Source organism: Bos javanicus, chromosome 10 (assembly GCF_032452875.1).
Source record: "Bos javanicus breed banteng chromosome 10, ARS-OSU_banteng_1.0, whole genome shotgun sequence".
NCBI classification, from domain to species: domain Eukaryota; kingdom Metazoa; phylum Chordata; class Mammalia; order Artiodactyla; family Bovidae; genus Bos; species Bos javanicus.
The window spans coordinates 48,853,204-48,874,649 of record NC_083877.1 but is presented as its reverse complement, the minus strand read 5'-3'; the positions used below and the strand labels follow the sequence as shown (position 1 = coordinate 48,874,649).

Genomic DNA, 21,446 nt, shown 5'->3' with positions numbered 1-21,446 from the left:
TGCTCTCTCTATTAATAGTAGTTAACATGTCTTGACCATGTGGTTGCTTCTCAAGGATGGGACCAAGACCTGACTAGTTTAGCACTGTGCCTGGCATATAGTGGGAGCATAATAAACAGTTTACAAACAGATGAATGAATAAGAGAATGAATGAAAAAATTTAAAGTATTCCACTGAGCACATGAGTTTTGTGTTAGAACTCATTCAAAGGCAGAGTCAAATATTCACCCAGGATTTTTGCAGAAAATTATCTACTTTCACCAATCTCTTCACATATTTATTCGATGGCATTTTTGCCTTTATTCTTTAAAAAAATAAACAGCTTTTTATAGTTACAAATGTGGTATATATTGCGCTAAAACAGAAAGAATAGCTGCTTACTTAGACAACGTGGAAAAGATCAATTGTTTCAAGGACAAAACCAGTTGTTCATAATCTCACCAATATGGTAACACTGTGAAGAATATCCTTCTAGTCTTTTTTTTTTTTCTGTATGTACAAATCAATGAAATTGGAATCATGCCGCAGATGCAGTTTTAGATCTTGATTTTTCCATTGAATGTTCTATCATGAGCATTTTACCACACCATTAAATATTCTTTGAAAATGTTACACTTAATGGCTACATAATATTACATTACAGCTCTTCAATTCTTAACTAATGCAGATTTATTGTCCTTAATAACTCCCTGAATCACTGCACAATCAAAATTTTTCTCAGGCTTCTGTAACCATCTCAGCAGCTGATGTGGACTGAAAATCTTTACAAAATGACAAATACTTTCAGGCAAGTAAAGTTGTTGCAAGTATGGCTGGATCTCATCTTCAGCTTTTCCCCTCCTCAAAGTTACTAATTCATACCAGCACGCTAATGCCTTTGGAATGTTTATTCTCTTCAAGTTGGAGGCTCCAGGGTACACAAGAAAATAGGCATAGAGCATGATGAGAAACACATGGCAATAGTCTAGTTGGTTCACAAAACATTTAAGCACTCAAGATTTACTTGGGCAGGAGGGACCACACCTCATTTTAGGAACAGAAATATTTTTGTCCAATACCACAAAGTGATTTTGCTTTAAAAAGTTATCTTAAGATATCAAGAAGAGAAAACATAATTTTAAGTTGACACACAGTCCATCATAGGCTAGTATCATCAGTGTGAGACTAGGAGTACAGGTGAGGCTATAAGGATGGAAGAGGTAAAGAAGGGCCTTGACTTCCTTTATTTAGGGAAGTCCTGAATAAGTTCTGTCCTGGGTTCTCTTTCATTGAATGACTGGCTTCCTAATGTGGCCATAGGTGTTTTCACTCCTTAGGTCCCATCCCACCCCAATCCAATCTTCTTTGGCTTGTAGTTTGACAGTTTTTGTAAAGCAAATTTGAAATTCTGATTAGGAGGGTTTTGCGTGAAAAACCAACCCCAATATAGCCAGGACAAAGCTAGATGACATGTCTGGCAGAGTGGAAGTGTATGATCTCCCCATTCATTGGCCACACCTGTGTTCCATGGTCCCCACCCTAACCCCGACACATCAGCTTTAGGACTGATATCCATCTCCAAATAGTGTTGGGCACACAGCAGACCATTTTCTGAAAGCTGTGCTAGGGTGCTAACTAGCTAGTTAAAGGGATAGTCCTCTCCAGAGGGCAGGGTTGAGGCAAGTACTCAATTTTCTACCATGGAGTCTTCTAGAAACATGCAGTTACATACCTCTGATAACATTTAAATACAAAACTCTAGATCCATGTGCTTGTCCTCACCTCATTTAGTTCTTTAGAAATTAAGGAAAAGACACACCACCCCTTCAGATGAATCCTTCTCCAGTACTTTCTCATCACATCATTTCGTGACTCCTGAACTCAAAACCATCCTGAGGACATGCCAGAGTGCATTTGAATTTCCATGTCTGGCCACATTTGTGTTTTGCAATCAATGTAAGGGTATTACAAGAAACACTTGTGACCTATTAATACATTTTTTTTTTTAAATAAATGAATAGAGTCCAAAGTTATCCCTATAAAACATCACTCACAGCTATGCCTCCTGGATTGGGAAAAGAAAAAAAGTTCTAGCTAATATGGTAGGATGTACATAAAGCCCACAGCCTGACTCCTGGGACAGTATTTGCCGAACTACCATTATGGATACAGCACCAGAAGTCACACAAATGGTTGTTGATCTTTATTAACACTATTCTCTTCTGCCAATAAAAATTTTTCTGTGTTAATGGCACATATAGCTAGTTATGGCTCAAATATCAACTATCCCCTTCCTTTGTAGGTATGAAGACTTTAGCTGGGCACAGGGTCACCCAAAATAAAGATTTTTATTTCCCAGACTCACTTGCAGCTAGGTGTGACTATGTGACTAAGCTCTAGCCAATGGTATGTAACCAAGGACGAAGCTTGTGACTTTCAGGTAGGCCCTCAAACTAGCAGGACAACTCCTCTCATTTTCCAGGGACTTCCTGGTTTTAGCACTGAAAATCCTGAAAAATCTAATTCCTGGAAGAAGTGGAATATTTGACCATTATCTCCCCACGACCACTTCTTTCAGCCTATTTCCTGGAGCATGGACCATGTGGTGAGCCATCTTGGACATGGAGAAGAAGGGAAACCCTCAGAATGCCAGAAGGAGCTGGGTCTGTGCCAATTTCATGGAGCACAACTGCCATACCAGCTCAGATTTTTATGTGAAAGACAATCTGCTTCTATCTTATTAAAGGTCTCTACTACTTTCTCTCCAGCTCATCTAACCCACCAAGCCCCATCCATCTCTTCCACCATTTTGGGCTACCATGTTGACTGTGTCCTTTTTCTGGATTCTGGCAACACCTCTCATTACCATGTCTTTGATAATGAACCACAGGCTTCTTTGAATAGTCATTTATCTTACTTATATGTTTCAGTTCTATCTCTTGGGAAGATTCTAATATCCTGAGAGGCAATATGGTTGAGAACATGGCTTAGGGTTTAGAAGATCTAGGTTCAAATTTGAGTTCCAACACTGCTACGTGGGAGATCTTGAGTGATAGTTTCCTTATTTGTAAGGTGACAGTGATTATAATACTTCCTCTTCCTATTATACTATGTTGTTTTGAGATTAAATACTGTGAGAATCGTTCATCGACCATCAGGCACCATAAACATGGTAACGGTTCTTGAGAACTGGTCTCTCTAATATTCACCAGATATCCCTAACACACTGATCATAGTGCCAGGGACAGAGTAAATGACAACTCCATGAATCTGCACAAAATCACTAAAGGAGGGGAAAAAAGGTAAATGTAACAGTTCCTTAAATATTACAAAATCAGGCTTTTCCTGGTCATCTACTCCTTCAAATGCAAAGAAGTCATGAAACATTGGGCATATATCAAACTGAGACCTCAGACCAAGTCTGCCATTGTGAGAGGTTTTAAAAAGCCACATCACTAATTAGTTTATGGCAATACAGTCAAAGCGCACAATCCAGTGATAAGAGGTTAGTTTCTATGAACAATGACACCTCCCTCCTCAGCCCCAGTTCTGTGTGTCCCTCACCTCAACATGACACAAGGAAAAACCAAATGGGGCCCAGACACATTTTATGTCAGGAAAGAAATGACTTCTACTCAGCAGGCTGCAAGAAGGAGCTGCTATTTTCAGGTGCTGTATAGCTTTGCAGATTACCAAGGTAATGACATTAAGTTTAAGACTACCTATTAATGGAAAGATAAATGTGAGTAATTCAGGGAGGCCTCTTCAGCAAACAGCAACCGAAGGATAAAAATCACCACAAAGCCTGAGGCAGAAGAGAGATGCTGCTTCTTCCAACAGCTCAGAAGATGAACCTGACCCCATCACAGACACGTACAGAGCTTCAGCTCATCTGTTGACAGAAAGCCATCTGTTGGCCCCAAAGATGGACAAGTGCATCCTAGACATAACTCTCTCTCAGTGAGGCTATGAGCTGATCCAATGGTACAAGTTCTCCTTCTTGATCCCCTTTTCCTCTTGGACTTTGTCAAGGCATATTTTCCCTGGGGACCCTCATTTTTGCATGATTCCCTCCTCCACAGAGCCCTCTTGGCATTCAAAATAGAAGCCAACAAACTCAGCATCACTAAGCTACAAATGACTGATAGTTCTTTTTCCTAGAAATATTCAGAATTTCAAAGAGATAGGAGGTCTTAAACTCAGGGGGTAGACTTGTAACCATGGAGCTCAAGTATGTCTCTATGGACAGGGTGGGAGCAGCTCTGTAAGGGAAGGTGGTTTTGGATGGAGAGAAGACTCCAGTATCTTCAGAATAACGTCACATGACTGCTGCCTGCACTATCTTTCCACAAAGCAGGACCAGAACACTGCACACAAATTGCTCTGATCAAATCAAGGGGCCCTAAAGGGGATCAGCCCTCGGCTTAAAAGCTCTTGGGCTATGAGTTAATAAGAATTTTAATAAAAATTGAAAGTATAGCCCTGGGCTGTGGTACAATATCTCTAAGGGTTGCTGGTGTTCTATCAGTCAATCATATAATGCATCTATTGTTTGTAAAGTGGAGAGGGTAAGCAACAACCACGTGGACCAGATAAGGTTTCAAAAACATAACCTGCAGGAAGATCATCAGCTCTCTGATTGGTCTTCCAGGGGCCTGAAACATACCTGAAAGTGAAGTCTTCCCCGCATGATAAGTTACCCATAAAAGAAACCTGTGTCCAACACACTTCACACAGCAAAATATTTTCACACACGTCTAATTATGAAAACCTGTGATTTTAATTGGTTATCATCCCTATTTTACAGATGAGGAGTCTGAGGCTCAGACAGGTGGTGGTGATGGGGTGGAACCCGATCCTAGGTCTTCTGACTCCTACCTTCTTTCACTAATTCCTCAGTGGTGTATTTGCATTTTAAACTTGGACTGTCTGTTTAATTACTACAATGCTCTGTTTCAGTTATGTCAATCAATGGGTATATTTCTTTTCTTCTTTCTTTTGTACTCTATTTCTTTTTTAACCGTTTTATAAGTTGAAGTATATAGTTAATTTACAATGTTGTGTTAGTTTCAGATATACACCAAAGTGATTCAGTTATACATATATGTTTTTGTTCAGTCACTCAGTCATGTGCAACCCCATGAACAGCAGCACTCAGGCTTCCTTGTGCTTCACTCTTTGCTGGAGCTTGCCCAAACTCATGCCCTCTGAGTCGGTGATGCCATCCAACCATCTCATCCTCTGTCGTCCCCTTCTCCTGGCCTTCAATCTTTCCCAGCCTCCGGGTCTTTTCTAATGAGTCAGCTCTTTGCATTAGGTGGCCAAAGTACTGGAGCTTCAGCTTCAGCATCAGTCTTTCCAATGAATACTCAAGGTTGATTTCCTTTAGGATTGACTGGTTTGATCTCCTTGCAGTCCAAGGGACTCTCAAGAGTCTTCTCCAACATCACAGTTTAAAACCATCAATTCTTCAAGGCTCAGCCTTCTTTATGGTCCAACTCTCACATCCATACATGACTATTGGAAAAACCATAGCTTTGACAAGACGGACCTTTGTTGGTAAAGTAATGTCTCCGCTTTTTAATATGCTGTGTAGGTTGGTCATAGGTTCTATTCCAAGGAGCAAGTGTCTTTTAATTTCATGGCTTCAGTCACCTTCTGCAGTGATTTTGGAGCCAAAGAAAATAAAGTCTCTCACTGTTCCATTATTTCCCTATCTATTTGCCACAAAGTGATGGGACTGGATGCCATGATCTCAATTTCTTGAATGCTGAGTTTTAAACCAGCTTTTTCACTCTTCTCTTTCACCTTCATCAAGAGGCTCTTTAGTTCCTCTTTGCTTTTTGCCATAGGGGTGGTGTCATCTGCATATCTGAGGTTATTGATATTTCTCCCAGCAGTCATGATTCCAGCTTGTGCTTCATCTAGCCCAGCATTTTGTATGATGTACTCTGTATATAAGTTAAATAAGTAGGGTGACAGTATGCAGCCTTGATGTACTCATTTCCCAATTTGGAATCAGTCCATTGTTCCATGTCCAGTTCTAACTGTTGTCTCTTGACCTACATACAGGTTTCTCAGGAGGCAGGTGAGATGGTCTGGAATTCCCATCTCTTTAAGAATTTTCTAGTTTGCTGTGATCCACATACTCAAAGGTTTTAGCGTAGTCAATGAAGCAGATGTTTTCCTGAAATTCTCTTGCTTTTTCTGTGATCCAATGGATGTTGGTAATTTGATCTCTGGTTCCTCTGCCTTTTCTAAATGAAACTTGAACATCTGGAAGTTCTCGGTTGGTGTACTGTTGAAGCCTAGCTTGAAGAATTTTAAGCATTACCTTGTTATCATGTGAAATGAGTGCAATAGTGTGGTAGTTTGAACATTCTTTGGCATTGTCTTTCTTTGTGATTGGAATGAAAATTGACCTTTTTCAGTCCTGTGGCCACTGCTGAGTTTTCCAAATTTGCTGGCATATTGAGTGTAGCACTTTAAGAGCATCATCCTTTAGGTTTGTAAATAGCTCAGCTGGAACTCCATCACTTCCACTAGCTTTGTTCTGTTCATAGTGATGCTTCCTAAGGCTGTCTTGTCTTCGCACTCCAGGATGTCTGGCTCAAGGTGAGTGATCACACCATAGTGTTATCTGAGTCAGATCATTATCTGAGTCATTAAGATCTTTTTTGTATAGTTATTCTGTGTATTCTTGCCACCTCTTCTAAATATCTTCTGCTTATGTTAGGTCCATACTGTTTTGCTCCTTTATTGTACCCATCCTTCCATGAAATATATTCTTTTTTTCAGATTATTTTCCATTATAGGGCCTTATTGTTTATCTATTCTACATATAGTAATTCAGTTCAGTTTAGTCGTGTCCGACTCTTTGCGACCCCATGAACCACAGCACACCAGGCCTCCCTGTCCATCACCAATTCCCGGAGTCCACCCAAACCCATGTCCATTGAGTCGGTGATGCCATCCAACCATCTCATCCTCTGTTATCCCCTTCTTCTCCTGCCCTCAATCTTTATCAGCATCAGGGTCTTTTCAAATGAGTCAGCTCTTCGCATCAGGTGGCCAAAGTATTGCAGTTTCAGCTTCAACATCAGTCTGTCCAATGAACACCCAGGACTGATCTCCTTTAGGATGGACTGGTTGGATCTCCTTGCAGTCCAAGGGACTCTCAAGAGTCTTGTCCAACACCACAGTTCAAAAGCATCAATTCTTTGGTGCTCAGCTTTCTTTAGAGTCCAACTCTCACATCCATACATGACCACTGGAAAAACCATGGTCTTGACTAGACAGACCTTTGTTGACAAAGTAATGTCTCTGCTTTTTAATATTCTATCTAGGTTGGTTATAACTTTCCTTTCAAGGAATAAGCATCTTTTAATTTCATGGCTGCAATCAACCATCTGCCTTGATTTTGGAGCCCAGAAAAATAAAGTCAGCCACTGTTTCCACTGTTTTCCCATCTATTTGCCATGAAGTGATGGGACCAGATGCCATGATCTTAATTTTCCGAATGTTGAGCTTTAAGCCAACTTTTTCACTCTCCTCTTTCACTTTCATCAAGAAGCCCTTTAGTTCTTCTTCACTTTCTGCCATAAGGGTGGTGTCATCTGCATATCTGAGGTTATTGATATCTCTCCCGGCAATCTTGATTCCAGTTTGTGTTTCTTCCAGCCCAGCATTTCTCATGATGTACTCTGCATATAAGTAAAATAAGCAGGGTGACAATATACAGCCTTGACGTACTCCTTTTCCTATTTGGAACCAGTCTGCTGTTCCATGTTCAGTTCTAACTGTTGCTTCCTGACCTGTATACAGGTTTCTCAAGAGGCAGGTCAGGTGGTCTGGTATTCCCATCTCTTTCAGAGTTTTCCAGTTTATTGTGATCCACACAGTCAAAGGCTTTGGCATAGTCAATAAAGCAGAAATAGACATTTATCTGGAACTTTCTTGCTTTTTCGATGATCCAGCTTAACTTTGTCTTTTCCCCTCTCCCCAGCCTCCCTGAATGGGGACCAGGACAGTGAAAGGACTGGTCGGTTAGAGGTAGATCCTGGTCTAGAGCCCAGAAATCTTATCTTCCCATCTTCCATGTCACAAAACCCATTTCTTTCTTGTTTGTTTTCTATTCCATATTTTCTATTTTTGATCATTGCATTATAATAGGAAAAGAAAGTGATTAGAAGGAAAAAAAGTAAAGGCTATTTGATTGAAGAAATTTTAGATACAGGATGGAGCTTGGCTAACGCAAGCTCATCCAAAGGTGGGGCTCTGATAATTATGCAGTGAGGAGGATGCACGCATATCAATCAATGGGCACTACACACAGCCAACCTCACCACTCCCTGTTCACGTCAATACAGGCTTGATAGCAGGTACTACAAGTTCAACATGTGAAAAACAAAAAGGAACGAGCCACCTCCTTCCATGGGAAGCAGTCTGGAGTGGAGAGATGCATCTGCTCCAAGTCAAGTCTCATGTCAGTCTGGAGCCTTGCCTTTGGTTTCCATGTGACCCACAAAGTTGGAGACAGCACACTATCTACTCCCCTAAAGAGTTAAGTGGGGGCAAAGTCTTCATTATCTCCATTTTCTTTGAAATCACAAAGGGCCCCACCTATCAAGTAAGCATCTGATTATTTCTTCTCATTGTGCCCAAATCCTGGATATCTCGAAGCCTCTGGAGGCAGCTACCTGTTCACTTTGCATGCGGGCACTTGCTATTGTGAAGGTGTGTCTTGAAGGATGGGCTATCTCACTCATGGATGGGTTATCTTCTTCATCTTTGCATCCCTGTTCCCTGGCATGCAGGTTGGCAGAGGAAGTGCCCACGAATGGTTTGGAAGGGACCATATAAACAAAGAAACTCAGCCATATGTTGTGGGATAGAGCACTGCTGGTTCTCCAGAATTTTCCAAGGTTTGGTGTCCCAGCTCTTCTTTGAATAGAGATTCCATTCTTGCCTATATTGATCTTTGAGGTCCTCTTGAGCCTTCATAGGCTGTGGATAACCTGGGCCCTCTACCTCCCTGACTGCCCTAATGCCATCCTTTTCCTTAGCATGCAGCTGCTCTGAAACTACACTCATAGTAAGTTTCATCTACCAACAGCCCTAGAAAACAGGTGCATTGTCTGCCCCACAAGCTTAGGCCTGATGCCTGCCTCCTGATTTGAGCCTGGCCTGGCCAGTAAGCGGCCTAGATTCTCATCCTGATTTTACCCCTGAACACAGATTGACCAAGGCAGTCCCTGGGTGTGGGATTTTTACCTTGGCTGTGTCTGCAGCACACCAAATATCTGCAACAAAATGGAAAAAAGCTAACCAGCTGTTCCTAAACATGCTGATGTCTGGCACGGGGACGAGGACTATCCTGGCATCTACCCCACTAACCATGGCATGCTCTCCAAGCAGGAGGGCTGACAGGTGCCCCATGTTGACTGTGGAGTCAGACTCCTGTGGTCCAGGGCTGCTGCCCTGTCTCTGAGCAGGGTGAAATCCAGCCTAAATACCACAGACTGAAACCTTTCCTTCTGGAAGATTCCTTTAGTGAAGAAGCATGCTGACAGTCAAAACCAACCCACCCAACCAGATACAACTGTCTCATATTTGTAGGTGCCCCAAGTATGACCAGGTCAAGATTTCTCTTTCTGCTTTCAGTTCCCAGGGAGCACAGTTTAACCAAAACCACATTAAAAAGCTTAGTGTCTTCTGTTTCTGATTCAGTTCCCCTGAGTAATTTTCTTTTTCACACAAGAGAGCATTTGGATTTCCACCTGACCATCCTTGAAAAACATCAGTTCAACACATATTTGTTAAGTGTTTATGCATTGGGCATTGTCAGAATAGTATAGCCTACCTTTAATGAACATAATGACAATAAGACCAAGTGGTAATTACATTAATGATTAATGACAGTAATAATTGCTATTAGGCATTGACCCTTTACGTGTGTGCGTATGTGCTCAGTTGCTAAGTCGTATTCGACTCTTTGTGACTCCATGAACTATAGCCCACCAGACTCCTCTGTCCATGCGATTTTCCAGTCAAGAATTCTGGAGTGGGTTGCCATTTTCTTCTCCAAGGGAGCTTCCTGACCCAGGGATTGAACCTGCATCTCCTGCATTGGCAGGCAGATTCTTTACCACTGAGCCACCAGGTAAACTCTACCCTTTATGTGTCTCACTGAATAATAATCTCTTTATTTGTGTTTTTCGTTGAATTTATCAGATCACACTAAAATATAAAATATTATCTTCCTGACACTCAGATTAAGTAACTGATTCAAAGCCACACAGTTTACAGAGGGTCGAAAGTCCAGATCAGCTTGCCTCTGGGGACCACACCCTCAATCACCGCACCATCATCACACATCCACACAGCACATGCGGCATAGAGGACCCTGAGTCAGTACAATGATTTCACAACTCTGGGAAGCACCATGCATGGTATTCCAAGAGATTGCCACCTACAAGACTCAAGTGCTCTACAGCATACAAGGAAAATGATCCCTGCCTCCCGCCACCTTGCTGCAAGCTGTGAGACAAAGCAGGTCCATCCTGGCTCATGAAGAGGCTTTAGAAGTGCTGGAGAAAAAATTGCTATACAGGGGTGGCTATGCAAGTCTCTGTATCACCATCATCTCTAACATGGAGGCTGGCAACTAAGAGGTGCTGTCACATTTTTCTGTGTGCCGAATTCAATGAATACATTTGAAAAAGTTAATGGAGGAGGAGGATGCCTAGACTGGAAGGAGAACTGAGAGTCACATTTTACTGTGCTTAGTACGCGGGAGCAGGGTCAGGCCAGAGAGTCCTCCTCACAGAAGGATCACCCAAGAGATGGGAGCTGTGATGATGGGCAGGGGACTCAGCCTGTGGAGCTGCCCTGAGACAGCTCCCCGTGGGCAGAGGAAGGCCTGGGTCTGCAGCAGCAATGAGAACTGCTTGCAGGTTGAGCCCTACTTTGCTGAGCATTCATGATGCCAAATGCTACCTTAAGCTGGGGTCCACCTTGGTTTCTTTAGGCCGCCCCATTCTGGGGTGGTCCATTCTAGCCTAGGAGGGTTTGTTCATGGGGGGAGAGGGAAGAGGGAGTCCTCTTTCCTGTGACTCACTGGTTCCAGGTGTCTTGTCCTCCTGTCCAGATGTCCTCAGCATCTCGTGGTCTCTTGTTTCAGGGGAGGGGTGCAGAGGGCTCAGCATGGTGCTGGGAAAAGACAAAATCTCCCAGGTTTTGAGGCTGGATTTGGTCCAGGTGCACCTGGCTGCAAAGCCTGGCTCTCTGCACTTAATCGAGAAGTCTCTGAACACTGGATTTGGAGCCACAGTACCTTATGTCCTATTCCAGCTCTAGGTGGCCATGGCTTGACCTTGGCAAAGCTAGTTCCCTACTCTCAGCCTCAGGGGTCCCACTAGGAAGAGGATCATGAGAGCTAAATGATTGCTAAGCTCTTTCCTCTCCAGAAAGGAACCCTGCACAAGTCCAGCCATGGCGAGACTGAGAGCAGAGACAAGGAAGGAGGTCTGTGTTAACCAGCACAGCTCCTCATCCAGCCCTTCTCTCTCCACATCCCAGGAACTGGTGGGTCTGGACTCTGGTCTGTAATGGGAGACGATGCGTTTACCAACTCCCAAAGCCTGCATTGGTGGCCCGCATCCTGCCTGACAAAGCCACCTGCTTTTCACACCGTGGTAACTGCTCTCGAAGCCTGGCCGGCTGGAGCCCAGTGGATGGTTTTTCGAAAGCTGTTACCCCCAAAAAAGCAACACCAACTTGGGTGCGCAGATAACCATCTCTGCACCGTCACACCACACGGGGAGGGCGGGGATGATCTTACCACCTCCTTCCTCGACAACAATAGCTCCCGGAAGCCAGAGAAATTTGGGCACTGAAAGTAAAAACATTCACGGCACTTACCAAGTGTCGAGTGACTCTCTGTTAGCAACTGCAGCAGAGAACTGCAGGAAACACTTGTTTTTGTCTTTTCCCCTGGCCTCTCAGAGGCAGATCCCATCCACAGAAAGGCCGCTTGTCTAGAGACTCCATACATTTTGTGTCCGCTCTGAACACTCGCGGAGACTTAGGCACTGCAAGGTGCCCTCCCAGACCTCTTAGGTTGTGAAACCCCGAGGAATCAAGGGGTGAGTGATTCTGTGCTACTAGAGAGAGAGAGAGAAAGAGGAAGCAAAGTCACAAGCTGGATGGCTCTGTGGCAGTCACCGCCATCCAACCAGCGGGTCAGCTGGCAGTGCCTACTGGTGGTGGGTCATGATCTCTCCCTTTTTTCCTTTTTGAGGCTCTTTCTCCTCTCTTCCTTCCCTCCCTCCCTCTCATCCTTTCCTGGAACCTGTACTGGTGCTGGAGAAGAAGCACCTGCTGTTGCTTCCTCCCTTGCAAAGAAAAGGAAGATTTAAAATGTGGTTGAGAGATATCCCACTATTATTCTGGAAGTTAGAAAAGAGGTCAAAGGACCTGGTTTTTCTGTCCCTTTTGGGAGGGATTCTTCCCTCAGAAAGGGAGATGAGAAATGGTGAAATCTTAATTCTAAGGCCAAAGAGTCGACATTTTGGGACTCAACACCACCGCTCGCTTGTCAGTCATTTCTATCTCATTCTCCATGCTCCATCATTTCCCTCTATTTTCTATGTCCTTTTTCCCCTGGTGATTCAGTTCCTTTTTACTTATGAGGACAGTGTAAACCACCTACTCCCTCAGGGTATAAAACCATCTCAACTTCTTTCTGGATAAGCAGGACACAAATGTACAAGCCAGTCAAGGTGCCAAAGATGCCCTTGGGGTTTCCAGATCAGGGTCACTTTCCCCCTGTCCCCACAGCAGCCCTACTCCAGGACAGCAACATGTCGTTCTTCCTCCCTTCACACCTCGGTTTGGGTGGATGTAACAAGGCCACATCCTTAAAACAAGCTTGGATCCCTCCTTTATCCTGCTCCACTGTCTGAAGGCTAAATTCCTATCCCTCAATTCTAAGCCATCTTCCTTTGTTTGTTAAGTTTTAATTGGAGGATAACTGAACATACAATGGACTGGTTCAAAATTGGGAAAAGAGTACATCGAGGCTGTATACTGTCACCCTGCTTATTTAGCTTATATGCAGAGTACATCATGGGAAATGCTGGGCTGGATGAATCACAAGCTGGAATCAAGATTGCCAGAAGAAATATCAACAGCTTCAGGTATGCAGATGACACCACTTTAATGGCAGAAAGTGAAGGGGAACTAAAGAGCCTCTTGTCGAAGGTGAAAGAGGAGAATGAAAAAGCTGGCTTAAAACTTAATTTTCAAAAACTAAGATCATGGCATCTGGTCATATCACTTCATAGCAAATAAATGGGGAAAATGTGAAAACAGCGTCAGATTTCATTTTCTTGGGCTCCAAAATCAATGCAGACAGTGACTGCAGCCATGAAATAAAAAGGTGCTTACTCCTTGGAAGAATAGTTATGACATACCTAGACAGTATATTAAAAAAGCAGAGACATCACTTTGCCGACAAAGGTCTGTATAGTCAAAGCTATGTTTTTCCAGAAGTTATGTATAGATGTGAGAGTTGAACCATAAAGAAGGCTGAGCACCGAAGACTTGATTCTTTAAAACTGTAGTGCTGGAAAAGACTCTTGAGAGTCCCTTGGACAGCAAGGAGATCAAACCAGTCAATCTTAAAGGAAATTAATCCTGAATATTCATTGGAAGGACTGATGCTGAAGCTGAAGCTCCAATACTTTGGCCACAAAGAGCAACTCATTGGAAAACACTCTGATGCTGGGAAAGATTGAGGGCAAGAGGAGAAAGGGGTGACAGAGGATGAGATGGTTGGATGGCATCACTGACTCAATGGACATGAGTTTGAGCAAACTCTAGGAGAGAGTGAAGGACAAGGAAGGCTCAGTGCTGCAGTTCATGGGGGTAGGAAAGAGTCAGACACGACTTAGTGACTGAAAAACAACAACAAAATTGCTTTACAATGTTGTGTTGGTTTCTGCCTTACAACAACATGAATCAGCCATAGGTACACGTATGTCCCCTCCTTCTTGAACCTCCTTCCCACATTTCACCTTCCTTTTTAAAGTGCTTGTTTCTGCTTTTTCCATTCCATTCCCCCTACCACCTCCCTGGGCCCTCATCCATGGTGCTTGGACACTGACAGAGCCTCCTCACCAACATTCCTTCCTTCTTCCAATCCACCCCACATTGATGACAAGTGGAGAGTTCCCCCAACACCAGCTTCTTTTAATGCCATTCCCTGCTAGAGGACCTTCACTAGCTACCCATGGGCTGCAGGACAGTGTTCAAATTCCTTCCCTTGGCAGACAGGAGCCTCTACATTCTGGCCTCAACTTACTATTCTAGGCATTAAAAATAAGAGGTTTTTGTTGTTGTTGTTGTTGTTTTTCAAGCTTCCATTTATGGGACACTTCTACGCTCCCAAAACAGCATTAAGCACTTCATCTGAGTTTGTTCTCAGGAGAGTCCTACGAAGCCCTCTTATGTTCACTTCACAGATGAGAGAATGAGGCTGGCAGAGATGAAGGAACTAGCGAAGGCTGTACATTCAGTCAGTGGTGGCTTCAGTATTTCAACCCAGGTCTCGCTTTCATGCATTGGAGAAGGAAATGGCAACCCACTCCAGTGTTCTTGCCTGGAGAATCCCAGGGATGGGGAGCCTGGTGGGCTGCCGTCTATGGGGTCGAACACAGTCAAACACGACTGAAGCAACTTAGCAGCAGCAGCAGCTTATGATACTAAAGGGACTTCCAGGTGGTGCTAACAGTAAAGAATCTGCCTGCCAATGCAGGAGACATAAGAGATGCAGGTTCAATTCCTGGGTTGGGAAGATCCCTTGGATGAGGGTATGGCAACCCACTCCAGGATTCCTGCCTGGAGAATCCCATGGACAGATGAGCCTTAGGGTCTACAGTTCCTGTGGTTTCAAAAAGTTGGACGTGACTGAAGCAACTTAGCACACAGTTAATGATATTAAAACTCAGGCTCATAACCACCTCTCACCATGGCCCTTCTGCTAGGTTCAGCCTCTCCTGTACGCTGTCCTCCACACAGTCCTGGGGCTGCCACCTCCTTTCCACTCTGCCCTCTTTGTTCATCTCCTGCTTCTTTTAGGAAGCTCTATTCCTAGGGTGTGCTTCCCAAATTTCCAGACCCAAGGATCTCTCAGGCAGGAGGTAGGGTTCTGACTCCCACCCCCGGCTGTTCAGCCCCAGGGAGATGGAGGGAGGGGCGTCCTCACAGGGCCACTGGGTGAATCCTCCCACTCCTTTCCATAGAGATCCCTGGTCCTTTCCCCCTAGCTCCCCTCAATTGTCTTCCCTCACGACTCCATTCTTGGCACCTCCCTGGCCCCTGCTGGGTCGAATTCTAGCTGTTTGATAATGCATTCTCTTCCTGTAGTTACATAGACGATCTCGCAAGGACAGTCATATGTATTTTTGTACCTTAAGTAGCCAGTGCAGTTCCTAACACACAGAAGGAACAGCAGAATTACCAATTGAAATTAAATAGAAATGTGTCTGCTTAAGCAAAATTTTGCTTCAAATTCCTAAGTGGAAAAGCCAATGAAGGCGTCTTTTCTCCCCGCCGCTACTAGTAGAGTAAAAGCCTTATTATAAAGGAACGGTAAAGTATCATTTTACAAGTTGCTGCCATGAGCATATATACATGCACACATGAATGCACATGTGTGTACACACACACACACACACACACACAGAAGCTGAGAGAAGCTGGTGCTTGGTGGCAAAGTGCAGAAAAGAAGATAAGATCACCACGCTGCAGAAGAAGGTGAGTCACATGATGATGTGGGTAACCCCAAGCACACACGATATCCTCGGCAAGGCCTAGCTGAAATCTAACCACATCATCTTTTCATGAAGCAGATATGAAAAAAACACAACTAAAACAATTACACAAAAGGTGGTTTAATACCTTCTTGCCTCGATGGTATCAAAGCTACGGACTCTGGGGCTACACTTGGGGAAACAACTCTCTGAGATAAGGAGATGAACTATCTGTTCAAGAGAAGGCACAGGAAGCCGAGGGGACCAGGCAACACATAATGAAACAGCTTGTGGCCAACACGCCATCTAAACCCAAGTGTCCTCAGGCGGCATGGGTTGTGTAAGCAGAGGAAGCTGAACCCACCCTTGTCTCAAAGTGAAGACTTTGTGGGTGACGATCTGTGTGCGTGTGTGCGTCCTCACTACACATGATGGCTGAGGTGAAATTCACAGCTCCCCCACCTGTGGCTGAGATGGATGTAAAAGGAAAAGGTTGCAAAGGTGAGATTGTTGTCATGCAGCAGCCTCGAAGTCCCTTTCTGGTGTGTGACTCGCTTGCTGAATGGCTAGTGGCCCATGAATGCAAACTGAGATACCAGCGTGGACAGATCAGGATGCTGATATCCTGGTATCCTGACGTAGTTAAGTCTGAATTCTCCGAGGGACAGATGACGATGGTCTTTCTCCTCTTTGAAGCTTGACTAATACCTGGTCCGTTTTTTACGGCAACATGGTTTCCTTTATCAGACTTCACTCTTCTCCAGTTCCCCAAGTAATCTTTGAATGATTTGGGACGGCTCCTACAACTGAAGAATGTGCCAGCTGTGATGGGCTTCAGGGCATTTAGACCCCAAGCTTTACAGGCTCAAAGAGTCGCTACTGAATCCCAGCTCTGCATCAGTCCTTTGGGGCAAGTTACTTAGCCTACGTCTCAGCTTTCTCATATATAAAATGGGAATAACAGAAACTTTCTCCCAGTTAAATCTCCTTTAGGAAATATGAGTTAATTCCTGAAAAGTACATAGCACTTTAACTTTTCTTTTTTTCATGAGCACAAAGTTAGACCTTACAAAATGGAGCTATAAATATTATCACCATCATTATAAACCATTCAAACTCTTCTGATGTTGAGAAGAGGATCTGTAGGTCCAGAGTTGGTGATTTATTCCTAGGCAATTACTCTTGAGTGATCCAGTAGTTATTGCCCCTGCTAGATGATGACCAGACTGAAGGTAGTAACACTTGTAAGTGGCTCAGTCAGGGGCAGAACTCAGATCTACCGATTCACTGGCCAGAGCCGGAACCTATGCACCACGCTGGCACCACGTACTGTTGAATTTCTCATTGAGTGGTCACTTTTTTCCAACCAGGTCTTAAGCCTGTGGAAAGTAGGGACCTTCTACTTCTGAAATTTCTCCAGAGTGCACACATCATATATGCTGGATAAATGCTTGTTAGCCAGCCGATTGTTTGCAAAGATCACAACTGATTTTCAAGGCAACACGTTTCTCCCCTACAGCACTATGCCCTCATCATTTTGGAAAACTCATCCAAGGAGGACTTGTACTAATGTGCATCAGAGGGAAACATTCCACCCTGTTTTGGAAGGCAGCTATAGCTTGCTCCAGATTGCAGGCACAATAATTAGAGACACTGGTAATTTGAGTGATGCTCTGAAGCCCCAAATCGCTTTACTGAAGCCACCTTTGTCCTTGCACATTAGGGCTTTTGTCACTCCATGTCAAAATGGCCAAGCTGCTTTCTGATGGGTCTGCCTTCTCATAGACCAGATGTGAGGGTCCAGATGCTAGTCTGCCAAATCCATCATCAGAAGGGAACTCAGCACCAGCCCTTCTGAAAGCCCAGCATGTTGTATAGATAGCTGGCTCTACATAGGATATTCTAATAAACGTGCTGTTATTTTTATTGTCTTGTACCATACTGAATGTTCCTTATAAGTTGGCCTTTACATAAACCATCATGACCTACATGTTTAATTCAGGTCTTTATTTTCTGTTTCACAAACCTGTTTAATTTAACATCACTGCAAAAATCTAAATGAATGTACATGATGTTCTGTTGGTACTAAACCTTTCAGGCTAGACTTTTATAGTTAGTATTGGAAGGGCAGGGAGGTGGTCACAAGAGGAGCACAAAAGAGCATGGGTCATAGCTTAGAAGTGCCTTAGAGAGAGTTCTTGCCCTCACAGCTGACATTCTCTCATTGCTCCATGGATTTTTCTCCTGTTCTTGACCTCTGCCCTGTTCCCAGTAATACTGATATAGTAAGATGAATAAATGGCTTCGTCTATAATGAAATGGGAGAGGTCTGACTTTCGCTAAAACTCTTCAAGGTATTAAACATATGAGGGGTGGATAGTAAGGTGAACCTTAACACCGATCATATGGATACAGACAGGTGTTCCTTGGAGGCTCCAAGAGGCAGGAGTTCACTTCCAGTCTGGAACTGAGCCCTGCCAGCCCCACCAAGAGACATATTCCTTTCCAGAATCTATAAATCCATTGTTTGCTTCCCAAGGTCTACTCAGAGCCTCTGAAGTTGGGGATGGTTAATAGGCATGACACAGGCCCGATAATTTCTGTGACACTTCACTGTCCACTTTTCCAAACAGCGCTGGAGTAGACTTTGCACAGGACCCTGAAGACCTTGTCTGGATGTGCACTGCCAAAAATGGTCAGACAGATGGCTACTGAGCAGTTACAATGTGGCTAGTCCAAACTGAGCAGTGTTATAAACATAAAACACACACCGGACGTTGATCACATAGTACTTAAAAAAAAAACAATGCAAAACATGTTCATATTTTTTTTATATTGCTTACATGTGGGGATGATAATATTTTGAGTATATTGGGTTAACTGTTTTATGAAGGTTATTAAGAATAATTTCCTGTTTCTTTTCACTTTTTAAAATGGCTATGAGAATATTCTAAGTTACAAATGTGGCTTGCGTTATATTTCTACTGGACAGCACCACTCTAGACAATTACCAAAAAACTTGTTTCCATTCAAGTACATATTCACCCAGTGAAAAACACAGCTCTCAGCTCCTCGTCACACTGAGAAGACAGACCACTCCTACCTGTGAGGTGGATGATGCCAAGCTACATGGGCTCTGCCTGCCTCTCCAGCTTCCCTCTGGGGACTCCCTTCAGTCATGCGGGTCATTCTTCTCAAGACTCTCCAGGCTCGCACCAGGCTCAAGGGCTTTGCAGGCTGTTCTTGCTATCCGAGATCCTTTCCTTCATCTGTTTTTCTCATCTGGGCCTCATCTCAAATGTCACCTCCTCAGAGAGGCCTTCCCTTCCTTCCTGTGGTAGGCAGGATAATGACTCCCCAAAGAGGTCCATGTCCTACTGCCTGGAACCTGTTGTTATGCTATCTTACAAGGCAAAAGAGAATTTCCAGATACAATTAAGTTAATCAGATATCCCAGATTATCTGAGCAGACCCCAAATCATCACATCACAAGGAAAAGAAGAAGGCAAAACAGAGTCAAAGAAGGTGATGTGATGACACAAAAGAGGTCAGAGACTTGCAGGTCTGGAGCCAAGGAATGCAGGCAGCCTTCAGAAGATGGAAAAAGCCAGGAATGGATTCCTACCTAGAGTCGCCAGAAGGAACACAGACCTGCCAACCCATTTTAGACCTCTGACCTCCAGAATAATAAGGCAATGAATTTCCACTGTTTGAAGCCAAAACAATAATGGTAATTGGTTATAGTAGCAATAGGAAACTAATATGTATCCTCCTCTGAGACCATGCACTCCCCAGTCCCCAGGTCTTCCATTCCATTCTTCTAGGTTAAAATCACTGCAGATGGTGACTGCAGCCATGAAATTAAAAGACACTTACTCCTTGGAAGGAAAGTTATGACCAACCTAGATAGCATATTCAAAAGCAGAGACATTTCTTTGCCAACAAAGGTTCATCTAGTCAAGGCTATGGTTTTTCCTGTGGTCATGTATGGATGTGAGAGTTGGACTGTGAAGAAGGCTGAGCGCCAAAGAATTGATGCTTTTGAACTGTGGTGTTGGAGAAGACTCTTGAGAGTCCCTTGGACTGCAAGGAGATCCAACCAGTCCATTCTGAAGGAGATCAGCCCTGGGATTTCTTTGGAAGGAATGATGCTAAAGCTGAAAGTCCAGTACTTTGGCCACCTCATGCGAAGAGTTGACTCATTGGAAAAGACTCTGATGCTGGGAGGGATTGGGGGCAAGAGGAGAAGGGGATGACAGAGGATGAGATGGCTGGATGGCATCACTGACTCGATGGACATGAGTCTCAGTGAACTCCGGGAGTTGGTGATGGACAGGGAGGTCTGGCGTGCTCTGATTCATGGGGTCACAAAGAGTCGGACACGACTGAGCGACTGAGCGACTGATCTGATCTGATCTGAGGTTACTCCTTGCATACCATTTCAGTTCAGTTCAGCCACTCAGCCATATTCAACTCTTTGTGACCCTACGGACTGTAGCATGCCAGGCTTCCCTATCCATCACCAACTCCTGGAGCTTGCTCAAACTCATGTCCATTGAGTTGGTGATGCCATCAACCATCTCATCCTCTGTCATCCCCTTCTCCTCCTGCCTTCAATCTTTCCCAGCATCAGGGTCTTTTCCAATGTGTCAGTTTTTCACATCAGGTGGCCAAAGTATTGGCGCTTCAGCTTCAGTCCTTCCAATGAATATTTGGGACTTATCTTATTTCCTTTAGGATTAACTGGTTTGATCTCCTTGCTGTCCAAGGGACTCTCAAGAGTCTTCTCCAACACCACAGTTCAAAAGCATCAATTCTTCAGTGCTCAGCTTTCTTCATGGTCCAACTCTCATATCCATACATGACTACTGGAAAAACCATAGCTTTGACTATACAGACCTTCGTTGGTAAATTAATGTCTCTGCTTTTTAATATGCTGTCTAGAAGGCAATGGCAGCCCACTCCAGTACTCTTGCCTGGAAAATCCCATGGAAGGAGGAGCCTGGTGTGCTGCACTCCACGGGGTCACTAAGAGTCGGACACGACTGAGCGACTTCACTTTCACTTTTCACTTTATGCACTGGAGAAGGAAATGGCAACCCACTCCAGTGTTCTTGCCTGGAGAATCCCAGGGACGAAGCGACTTAGCATCAGCAGCAGGTTTGTCATAGGTTTTCTTCCAAGGAGCAAGTGTCTTTTAATTTCATGGTTGCAATTACCACCTGCAGCGATTTTGGAGCCCAAGAAAATACAGTCTCTCAGTATTTCCATTGTTTCCTCATCTACTTGACATGAAGTGATGGGACTGGATGCCATTATCTTCGTTTTTTAATGTTGAGTTCTAAGCCAGCTTTTGCACTCTCCTCTTTCACTTTCATCAAGAGACTCTTTAGTTCCTCTTTGCTTTCTGCCATAAGGGTGGTGTCATCTGCATATCTGAGGTTATTGATATTTCTCCCAGCAAACTTGATTCCAGCTTGTGCTTCATCCAGCCCAGCATTAGCATGATGTACTTTGCATATTGAGTTAAATAAGCAGGGTGACAATACACAGCCTTGATGTACTTACTCCTTTCCCAATTTGGAACCAGTCCATTGTGCCATGTCCAGTTCTAACTGTTGCTTCTTGACCTGCATACAGATTTTCCAGGAG

At 43.9% G+C, this 21,446-nt stretch overlaps 1 protein-coding gene across 3 annotated transcripts in view; it reads right to left on the bottom strand.

Annotated features, from left to right (window-relative positions):
- The window catches only part of RORA (RAR related orphan receptor A), an 809,830-nt gene that overhangs the window by 377,396 nt on the left and 410,988 nt on the right, over positions 1-21,446 (bottom strand). Inside the window, exon 1 of one of the 3 annotated variants that reach the window (XM_061431125.1) lies at positions 11,902-20,513. The exons of the other annotated variants lie outside the window; for them this stretch is intronic. Coding sequence (XP_061287109.1) covers positions 11,902-12,034 — 133 coding nt within the window. The 5' untranslated portion in view covers positions 12,035-20,513. Of the gene's footprint in view, positions 1-11,901; positions 20,514-21,446 lie in introns of those variants that run through there. 3 annotated transcript variants of the gene reach the window in all.